This window comes from Heterocephalus glaber, unplaced genomic scaffold (genome assembly GCF_053883595.1).
Source record: "Heterocephalus glaber isolate CG9 unplaced genomic scaffold, H.glaber_assembly_v1.0 deba00001608, whole genome shotgun sequence".
Taxonomy (NCBI): domain Eukaryota; kingdom Metazoa; phylum Chordata; class Mammalia; order Rodentia; family Bathyergidae; genus Heterocephalus; species Heterocephalus glaber.
Window position 1 is genome coordinate 29,341,846 of NW_028258379.1, and position 11,569 is coordinate 29,353,414.

Consider the following 11,569-nt stretch of genomic DNA (forward strand, 5'->3'; position numbering starts at 1 on the left):
TCCAGTGTGGCAGTGCTGAGAGGTTGTGTAGAAGCTTTAAGAGGCAGGGCCTGATGGGAAGTTCTTAGGTGATTGGGAGTGCTGCCCTCGGAAGGGACTGACATAGCTCTCATGAGGCCCTGGTCAGTTCTCATGAGAGGGTAGCCATCAAGAGACCAAGACTGGTCACTGTCCTTGTGCTATAGCCAGGGCACCCTCCCGGAGCTGGTGCTGTGTGAACTAGCTGGGTATGGTGATGCATGCTTGTAATCCCAGCTGCTCAGGAGGCTGAAGCAGGAGGATCACAAGTTCAAGGCCAGCCTTGGCAACTTAGTGAGACCCTGTCTCAAAATTTAAAACATATACATATATATATATATATATATATATATATGCCCAAAAAATGTATACACACTTCAGAAAAAGAAAAACTTGCATAAATATTTTAATGCTAAATATATTGAGATATCCTGAGAGTAGCATAAGTTACCTTTGGCCTCTGTAATTACAAGAGGTGATCAAAGTGGTATCCACTAGCTTCCAGACAGTTATTAAGAAACTGCTGCTTGGGCAACCTTGGTCATTGAGATGGCTGCACATGCATTTTCAGTTTCTTTCTTAGGGCCAGCAGTGTAGTGGGTTTTCTGCAATACACAACATCCTCTAGGGACCCCTATGAGGGTACCATCTGTTGTAAACACATGATACTATTTTTCTTTTCCTGAAGTATGTATACATTTTTTGGCAGACTCTATATATTTTTTTAAAGGGTAGGAGGGTACTGAGGGTGTAGGTCAGTGTGAAGGCCCTAGGTTCAATCTCCAGTACCCCCAAAAATCTAAAACTGTGAGCTAAATAACCCTCTTACTTTTATAAAGCACCCAGCCTCCGGTATTTTGTTATAGCAGAAAATAGCTGGGAAGTACTACTGCTTTCTGTTCATTTCAATATAACTATTATATAATCATTTCAATCCAAGGGAAGAAGTGAGCAGCTATCATCATGTCTGCATGAGGCCCCATAGTTAACTCAGAACTTCTAGCTCATTTTGACATAATGCACCATCTGAAATGTCTCCTGCATCCTGTTTTAATAGTCAAAAAGAAAAATTACCTTGCCTCCAGGAGTATTGTATTCTTTATGAGGTTTTGGTACGAGTATTGGGGCTTCCTGCTTTAGAATCTCCATAGGCAGAATGACTTGTGTTGCTTTCCTCAATCCAACCCTGTCTCACCCCAGCACTTCAGCCTGGCAGATGTTTCCCAGAGTCAGGTCTATGGCTCTTGTCTCAGTCTCAGACTCACTGTGGGAACCTGTGTCACATGCAGGTCTTCTGGCCCCTCTCCGTCTCCCAAATCACAATCTGTCAGGGAGATTCCTGGAAATCCCAGTTTTTAACAAGCTCCTTGGAAAATTTTTCAGGCGTACTACAATTTAGAACCTCTGTGCTGGGTATTCTTCATTTCCTTCTACGTTTTTCACCACTCTGTTCATTTTTATATTGTAAGCAAAGGTGTGATCAGACCTTCCATCCTCAGTGAGACTTGACAGCAGTTTTCTGTCTTATGTCATCTGCAGGTGACTCAGAGAAGGGACTGATCTGATCTTACAAAGGACCTTGTATGCACTGCATTCTTGAGTGTCAATTCTAGTACTTTTATTTCCTGAGGCAGGTCCAAAGCCCCTGGAGGGCAGAAACTACCTGCTAGTTACGCTGCCCATCCCATGCACTGTGTGAAACCTAATAAATACATAAATCCTGCCTTATTCTAAGAAGTATTTATCCTACCTCCATGGCCTGATCTTCGACACAGGAAATGATGACTTCCCAGAGGAGTTAATTTTGACTGTGAACACTTGGCCCTTGAGTATTGAACTGCTATCTGGAAGCATTTTTTCTAGGCGGCTTATAGAACTTTATCCACAGACATTTACATTGTACCTCCAAAGAGCTCTTCAGGTCTGGAGAAAATGTTAAGTGAAACAAAACAGAACCAAAGTGTGTCTTCAGAATGACTCAAGCCTGGCATATGGGGCATCCTCATTAAATATTTGTCAGATGAAGGAATAAACTTTATAAAATAGATCTGTGTAGCTATAGATATCACAGCAATTAAAATGCTTTTGGCAGCCAGTCACAGAAAATCTCACATAGTAGTGGCTTAAACATGAAAGGAGGGGATATATTATCCCACAGAACGTGAAGTTTAGAGAGAGGGCAGTCTAAGAATTGTTCCTTTTATGGCTTTAGAACATGATATGTGGCCAATTTAAATGGCTCCTTCATTTAATCATTTCCCTGTTATCTGACATTAAGATTGCTGAGGATTTTCATTGTTAAAAGTAAAGACATGGCTGGGCCGGGGATTTAGCTCAGTGGTTTCGCCACCTGCTGTGCAAGCGCAAGGTCCCAAGTTCGATCCCCAGTACGAAAAAAAAAAAACAAAAGTAAAGATATGGCAAACATCCATGGTGCATAGTCAGTCATGTATCTGATTATTTGGGAGATATACTCCTTTTTAAGAAGAGGAAAAAAAAGAAGTTGATATTTTTAAGGTGTCTGGTACATATTCCCAAATTGCTTACAGTCCATGCCAATTTCTGTGTCCCCATGAAACACCAGAGAGTTGGTGCTGCATATGAGGGCAGACTTGTGCTACACAGGGCTTTCTCCCCCTCCTCGATTGTTTCTAAAAATAAAAAATGTGATTAAAGTCTACAGGAGTTTAACAAATCAGTGGCATCAAATATTGGAGGGGAGACTTAATTGGTAAGACAGACATAAAAGACCTACTCAAAGTGACCTTGTTACGATCCTGATTCATACACATGATCTGTGAAAAGACATTTCTGAGAATTGGAATATGGCCTAGGTTTTATTTGATGCTAAGGAATGAGTGTTGATTTGATTAGGTCTGATAATGGCATGGGTTATGTAGAAAAATAAAGTCCTTGGCAGTCATTCATGAATAAAGTGGTGTGCTCTCTGCGATTTGCTTGAAAACATTCTGGCACTGTGGGAAGCATGGTTGGTGGTATAGTTTGGACATGGAGTGCCCCCAAAGGCCCAGGTGTTGAAGCGTGGTCCCCAGCCTCTGGTGTTAATTGGGAGGTTGTGGAACCTTTAAGGGGTGGGGCCGAGTGGAAGGAAATTAAGTCACTAGGCATGCTCCTGAGGAGAGATTTGGATCCTGGCTCCTTACACTCTCTCTGCTTCTTGGCTGTTAGGAGGTGACGGCTTCCTTTGCCACACAGTGCCACCATGATATTCTGTCTCACCACAGACCCAAAACCAGCAGGCCAGTCAACCATGGACTGAAACTCTGAAATCATGAATGAAAACAAACCTTTCCTCCTTATAAGTTGACTTAGCTCAGGTATTTTGTTATAGTGATAGAAGGCTAACACATTTAGCAAAATGTTGATCATGACTGAACCTAGGAAATGAGGATATGTTACACAATTCCCTCCACCTTTGAAAATATCATAATACAAAGCTTTTAAATGTTTCACCTTGATTGAATTTTGAAAAAAGACTATGTAGTTAGTAGCATGTACATATCAGGCTGACAGACTGAAGCCTGCCCCACTTCCTGCACAGTCTCCATGAGGGGCTCCATGGCGGTCATCTGCAACCATGGAAGTCCCTGCTTGCTTCCTCCCAAGCCACAGAGGCAATGGGGAGCCTGGATTGGTCCCATAAGTTGCCCTAAAGTATACAGTCACATGAACACAGATCTGAAAGCAGTGGTGGCAAACCTATGGCACACATGTTGTTTTTCTTTTAAGACAAAAGATGTTCATGTATGAGTTGTTTTTCCTAAACTAAAACCTTGGTATTCAGGTTTAGTTGGAGTGTTGGCACTTTGCAATAAATAAGTGGATTTGGGGTTGTAGTTTGGGCACTTGTCTCTGAGAGGGCCACCATTACTGGCTTAAGGGTGCTGAACCAAAGTACCCTCAAACTTCACTGGCCTCCAAATGAACCTCACCATGTCCTGGGGCCTTGATCAGCTCAGCTACCTCCAGACTCAGGCATGAAGCATAAGGAATAAATTACTCATTGAAAGTTCTATTTATAACAATCAGTTGTATTTGTGAGTCTATGTAATAAAGGAAATAAAGGGGTGGGCAGAAATACATTGGGTGTAACAGATTTTCAAACTGATTTAATTACATTATTTGTTAGATGAGACACACATTCAGAAGCATGTATTTTAGTAAATGAAAATTATAGGTTTTCAGCTTCAGATGCTAATCCCCTCTCCCAAATTTAGGCACCAGATTTGGTGGCCACTATGGTCTGAGTGTCTATATAAAGCATGGAACTATCAACAGTTGGTTAATTTCCTTCTCTCAATTCTACTTATGGCCTGTGCACCTGTCAGTGGCTGTTGTCCGGTAGGAAGAGTGGGGGCCTCGGAGACAGTGCAATCTAGGTTCTTATTCTGACTTTATGACTTTAGACAAAGTATTTAGCTCCCATAGTCTTTCTTTTTTTCAAATGGGATTCATAGACTAGTGATGCCCAGTTTCCCTCTGTATTAGTCTATTTTCCGTTACTCTGACAAAATACCTGAGTCTTGGTTATCTTATAAAGAAAAGAGTTTTATCTTGTCTCGTGGTTCTGGAGATTCAAGGCTCAGAGGCTATATCTGGTGATGACCTTGCTGGCAGTCCCAGGCAGTGCAGGGCATCCATGGTGGTAGACAGAAGGGAGGGTGCATGTGAGTACCTCTGGTTTCTCCTTATAAAACCAAGAATTGGGCCGGGGATTTAGCTCAGTGGTTTCGCCACCTGCTGCACAAGCACAAGGACCCGAGTTCAATCCCATGTACCAAAAAAAAAAACCAAGAATCAATTACAAGGACTCAACTATGAGAACCTTACCTAATTGTGCTGCATCCCTTTCCCCCATCAGGAAGAACACTGAGAGTTATCTTTTTTTTTTTTTTTTGGTACCAGGGATCGAACTCGGGTCCTTGCGCTTGCACAGCAGGTGGCGAAACCACTGAGGTAAATCCCCGACCCGAGAGTTATCATTCTTAATCCTAGACATCTGATGCTCACTAGGATAACTGAAGGTGGTGGTGGGGTCTTTCTATGGAAGAGCTTGCATGATTAGCTTACGTACGTCTGAGCTCTCAGAGTAGTAAAAACTATAGAGACACTTTGAACCACAAGCACTGGAGGAGCAAGCAAGGAAGGAGGCTGTCTTAGTTGCTTCTACGAACACCCCTACTTGTGTCATTTTGTTACTTGTGCTAATTGACCAAAACGCTCATCAGTCTCATACAGTAAGTAAGCAGAAGTGATGATTACCCCTTCTTTAATAAAATGGAGTGTTGTAAAACCAAGTAAGCAAAACAGAATCTAGACATTTTAAATCCTTGGATCCTGTCACAAGTCACTCATTCATTGGCAAAGTCAGCTCATTAAACTTGTCAGCTGAGGCCAGCAATACACCTGAATGTGCCTACGTCACTTAGCCCAAAGTGAGGCTGCGTTAGGGACCCTGAAGCTAAGTCCACCAGGCTGTTATTTTGGCCTTTGATTCACTGTGGAATTTTAAAGATAGCAGTTTCTTTGTCCCAGCCCTGGATTCTGGGCTCCTTGAGGCCAAGGGCCTTGTGAAGTCATCTTAATACAGCTGTCTTAGTCTTTTCAGGCTGCTTGGTGACTTATCAGCAACAGAAATATATTGCTCATAGTTCTAGATGCTGAGAAGTCCAAGGTCAGGGCACCTGCAGACACAGTATCTGGTGGGTTCCGGCTTCCTCCTAGGCCTCCTTGCTGTGTCCTCACACTGGGATAAGGAGTTCTCCTGGGTCTCTCTTACAAGAGCACTAATGCCATTCACCAGGGCTCCACCCTCATGACCTAATCCCCTCCCTAGGTTCCCCTTTAAAATACCATCACCTCATGTTGAGGATCCCAACATAGAAATTTGTGGGAACACAAACATTCAAGTCATAGCAGTGGCCCAAACAGTGCAAGACCTTGAAGTGAACAGGTGCTCTGTCAGTTATCACCATTATCCGTGACTAGGAGAGGATCCATAATAATTCCCGTGACTCTGTCCCAAGAATGAAGTAACCATGTCACCTCTTGGACCAGCAAGGCAGACGCACGACAAAGTTCTTTTATTGCTTGTAAGGGCCCCATACCCCATTTTTTGTTTCTGAACCTTCCTATTTTCATTAAATCTTATCTAGTTTCTGGAATCCTATGGGACAGACAGATGGCTGGATAAGTAAGTGTTCCCCATTTCTGCATGCTGCCTCAGTCTGTTTTCAGTGACTAGAGTAACAGTACGCTCACTGCCTTACAGCTTTGGAGCAGGTGGCTCTGGCCTGCATTTTTCTGCCTTCTTAGTGAGGAAACATTTGCAAGCTTTCCTGGTTCCAGGAATTCACGGAGCCAGTGGCGATTACTCCAAGTTTCTCAAAATATCTGGGACTAATTGCTCAACATGCAGTTATTCCTCAGGATTTTTTTGGATATGGTAGAAAGAGACTGTTCCTGGCTTAATCATTTAATTCAGTTCACTCAAGTCATTAAAATCGGTTCTCCACAACTTCACCTCATTGCAACTTGAGCTTGGGGATAAGAACTAAAGATCCTACAAAGAGAAATACAGCAAAAACAACGTATTTCTTTACATACAGAAGATTCCTAAGAAATAAGAATCCACATCTCCAAGAGTAGCTGAGGGGGCTTTGATTGTGAGAACAAAATTCTTAAAGAAGAGATGAGGGTCTGGTTCTCTCTCTACCACTGGGGACTGTAACTAACTCAAAGCATTGTTCCTTGTCCTTTGGTTCATCTTTATCAAATCATCCTGTGCATTCCATTCCATCCAAGCTAAAAATCTGAACTCAGTATTTTCTTTGATTCTCTTGGTTCCATGTTATTAATTTCTCACTTGAAGGCAGCTCTCTGTGTGTTGAGAAGGAACAATTAAATTTAACTGAAGAACTAAGTGGTAATATTGTGTACACATCTGGGTGTTCGGGGGAAGTGGTCCCTTTGCTTCAGCAGACCAAGAGGTCATTACTCCCAGAAGCCCATACACTTCAGAATCTGATCTGCCACTTCCCAGGGGACAGTGGCAGCAGTCACTGGCTAAGCTGTAGCAACAAGGAAAAGGAGTGATTTGGGAACAAAGTGGGGACTGTCGGGAAATGAGGAAACAATGGAATCTGGGAGTGACGGCGCACACCTGTAGTCCCAGCACAATGGGAGGTTGAGGCAGGTGGATCATGGATTTAAGGCCAGCCCAGGCACCTGTCTTAGTCACTTTTCTAGGTGCTGAGACAAAATACTTGACACCCGAAGTTAAAAGGAGGAAAGGTTTATGTAGCTCACAGTGTGTAGAGGTTTCAGTCCGTAGTCAGCTGGCTCCAAGGCAGGGTGGCATCACAGAGGAGAAACAGTTCATGGGGGTCAGAAGGTAACTAAGGAATAAGGAACGACCACAGCTCCTTCTGTCCCTTTTACCTTATCCAGGCTACTTAGGGCAGGTAGCACTCCCACCCTTAATCCTAGTGCCCTTGATCCTAGCATTGCACCAGGAATCGATCCCAGCATCACACACTCTAGATCCAGCCACCTCTGAAAAAGCCCCATGTATGATTGCATGAGGCTTTTGGGGGACATCCAGACACAAGGCATAACAGCAATTTAGTGAGACTATCTCAACATAAAAAATAAAAGGATAATGAGGGAGTCCTTGGAACCCCAAGGAAATAACTTGAAAATGAAAAAAAAAAATGGAAAGAAGGATGTTTGATTTGAATAAGAAATTGAACCCAGAAAGGCACACCCAGTCACCCAGTACTCATTTTTCTCTTTATTGGTGTTTGGATTCAGTGACTCTGATGCCAGTCCCCTCAGCAAGTCAACCTGCTCCTATCTAACTGCATCATTTGTTGGAAGGAGTCCACATCCCTCTAAGGAGGGTTCCTCACTGCCCCTCTGTGAGAAATACTGTGTACATTGTTCCTCTTTCTACATCTGTTTTTCTCAATGACACCTGTTGTCCTACAGTATATATTCTTAGCAGTGTGCCTGGATACACAGGCAGATAAAGGTGAAAACAGTGGAGAGTTAAAGGCCGAGGCAAAAGAGACAGATGCTTTGTATTTTTGTTAAACCATAGCATCCAGTATCTCTGTTATCGCTCCAAGAGCATGCGGTATGTGTTTGAAGAATTTTGTTTAATAGATGAAAAACTACTGATTAAATTTCTCCTTTCTACATGTGTAGTGTCTGCTGTTTCTCTGTCTGGAATATCCCCCCTCACCGTCACCACTCACATAAACCCTTCTCCTTTCCTGCCTAGCTCTTCTTAGCTTTTTAGCTCTCCCTGCACAATCCTCCCAGAACCCCAAGTCCGAGATGTTTTCCCCTCTTAGATCCCATAGCATAACACTTTGATCATCTCACTGACTAGAGCTCCATGAGGGCAGGGACCAGATCTGTCTCTTCCTCGGTTCTATGAGTGTAGAATAAATGAATTCTAAAGCATCTGTATACACCTCTTCTTCGAATGAGCCTGCCCATATCTCTGAACAAGATCTGTCGAGCATTGTTCAGGTTGCAAACTGTACAAGGATATCCAGCAAAAGGGGCAGAGGAGGCTGTAATGCTGTCCACATGGTCATCACCAAACCCAGAGGACAAGGGACCTTTTTCTGGTTCTCACAGTAGAACCACGTGGGCTTGCAGCAGGTCCTGCTCCATGCTCTCAGCAATGCTTAGTGTCTCCCAAAGGAATTCTCCTGCTCCTTCCTTGCAAGGCCAGGTCTGAGTGATGTTAAGAACCTTTCTTTAGGTCCTCTTTCAGCCACCAGAGCCCAGACTCTAGCTCCGTTCATGGCCAAGACCTATCTCACTCTTCTCTCTGATTTTTGTCTCCTTCAGGGTTTGGGATGACAACTCCAGCAACGGTAGGAGGAAAAATCTTCCTGATTTTTTACGGCCTTGTTGGGTGTGCGAGCACCATCCTGTTCTTTAACCTCTTCCTGGAGCGCCTGATCACCGTCATCGCCTACATCATGAGGTCGTGCCACCAGCGCCAGCTGCGGAGACGTGGGGTGCTGGCCCAGGACAGCCTGAAAGCCCCAGGAAAGGGGGAGCCAGACAGCCTGGCTGGCTGGAAGCCCTCGGTGTACTATGTAATGCTGATCCTGTGCTCAGCCTCGGTGCTCATCTCCTGCGGGGCATCAGCCCTGTACGCCCCCATGGAAGGCTGGAGCTACTTCGATTCCCTCTACTTCTGCTTTGTGGCTTTCAGCACCATCGGCTTTGGGGACCTGGTCAGCAGCCAGAATGCTCAGTATGACAGCCAGGGTCTCTACCGCTTTGCCAACTTTGTCTTCATCCTCATGGGTGTCTGCTGCCTGTACTCCTTGTTCAATGTCATCTCCATCCTGATCAAACAGTCAGTGAACTGGATCCTGAGGAAAATGGGTGGTGGGTGCTTCTGCCAATGCCAAAGAAGACTCTTGCAGTCCCGGAGGAACGCAGTGATGCCGGGCCATGTCAGGAACCGCTGCAACATCTCCATAGAAACAGACGGGGTGATGGAGAGTGACACGGAGGGGCGCCGCCTCTCAGGGGAGATGATCTCCATGAAGGACTCCAACAAGGTGGCACTGGCCATCCTCCAGAAGCAGCTGTCTGAGATGGCCAACGGCGGCCCCCACCAGACCAGCACCCTGTCCCGAGATGACGAATTCTCAGGGGGCGTCGGGGCCTTTGCAATAATGAACAACAGGCTGGCAGAGACCAGTGGGGACAGGTAGAAGCAAGCAGCGGCTGCTGGGCGAGGAGCCTAGGGATGAGTGAGGATGAGGGACCATCATTCACTCTGCCCTGAGCTTGCTGGGCTCATCCAGGGAGCTGATCCCATTAGTTCCTCATGCCCAGCTTTTCAAGTTTAGGCCTCAATCAATAGCCACCTTCCAGGGCTGGGCAGATGGGAAGCCTCTCTGCCCATCTCATCTTTACCCGTTGAGTCTAAATTGAGTCTTTTCAAAATGAATCACAAACACAGCATAAGACACTGCCTTATTGCTTCACTCATCTTCCTCCAAAGCTTTATAGAAGATGAGTTTTACCGAAGCCTTGATTTCCCCCTGGTATATATTCTTCATTTGTGGTTGAAAACACTAATTCTTCCTGGGACTCTGAATGGCTGAATTCACCACCTCACCCAGCCCCTTCAAGAAAAAGGAAAGAGTGTTCCAGAATGTGTCTGGCCCTTCTTCTGGCTGAACTTCCTTCTGAGCAGATTTGTCAGTGTTTCCATGGATAGGGAGAATATTCTACTCTTAATACACACTTCTCAGTTGAGATTTTTGTTTTCCTTTTCTGTTAATTTTGAAGACAAGAATGTTCAGCTAGGGTATCCTGGGACCTCAGTGTGATAAAAAACAAAACAAAACTGAATTCAGCTTCAGGCCTCTGAACTACAACAAGATGGTGATAGGGCTGGGTAGGAGGAGAGACTCACTTTTGTAACTAAAGAACATAGTGTAACATTTTCTCCTTGAATGGTCACATAGACCATTTCATTTTTACCAAGGCTTGGGCCCCATTGCTGAGAAAATGACTATTTATTAGAACTAAAAATTTAATAAATTCTCACTTTATTAATTAAGATTTGATGGGTACTCATTGTGGAGATTGGAGGAGAAGCACCTAATTAAGCTGGCATTTATTGCACTCAGGAAAAAAAAGAGAAACTGACCTTAGGGATATGAGCATCATGATGGAGTCTTGGCTGGAGAACCATTGTGGGTCACGTAATGAAATTTGGCTTTTCTAATCCATTGTGCTGCTGCTTTCTGGAACTATAATGAGCCCAGTGATAGATAGCATCTTCCCAAGCCGCTCAGGCGTCCATACTAGGAACAGAGGCTGTTGATCTTCATAAATGAAAGAGAGAACATTTGAGCAGTGACGGCAGATAGCTATTGGTTTTATAACATGAGAGGGGTAGACACAGCATTTTAAGAAGCAACAAGGAGAGAAAGACCCATAAAGAAGATAACACTGAAAGCCAAATCCTAGTGAAAGGGGAAGGTGGAGCAGAGAGCATGTGAGCTGGGAGGACCCTTAGGAAGCACCTCACTCACGCTCCTTGTTTGTGACACAGGAAATGCACACAAGAGATTGTTCCTCATCAGTGGCAGGGGCTGGGTGGTATGCAGCTGGGGAAGAACCCAGGCCATCAGAGGGTGAGGTCAGGGCTCTTGGTCCCTATGCCACACAGCCTTTGTGCCCTCCCGCCCTTCCTCTCCAGGCCCTCTGCAGGCTGAGCTGCTTTTTCTTCCAGTTTCCAAATCCAGGTGTTTTCTTTACAATCCCAGAAATTCCCAGTACCCAAAATCCTATAACTCACCATAGGTGGACTTTGAATTTAGGGCTGTGTAACTCCAAAGTCAGAGATTTTAAACTATTGCCTCCATCCCTCTTAAAGGGAAGGCACCTGGAGCTGCTGCAGAGCGCTTGTTCTCTGACCACAAACCAAGCTACTCCTAGGCTTTGTGCTGAGACCAGTTTGTCCTCCCTCGGGGTGTTT

General features: G+C 44.6%; 1 protein-coding gene across 2 annotated transcripts in view; it reads left to right on the forward strand.

Moving 5' to 3' along the window:
• The window catches only part of Kcnk13 (potassium two pore domain channel subfamily K member 13), a 107,054-nt gene extending 96,407 nt beyond the window's left edge, over positions 1–10,647 (forward strand). For both annotated transcript variants that reach the window (XM_021245223.2, XM_004837075.4), the window contains one exon: positions 8,905–10,647. In XM_021245223.2, the coding sequence (XP_021100882.1) occupies positions 8,905–9,788 (884 nt within the window). In that variant the 3' untranslated portion in view covers positions 9,789–10,647. The remainder of the gene's footprint in view (positions 1–8,904) is intronic.
• Positions 10,648–11,569: the final 922 nt, after the last annotated feature.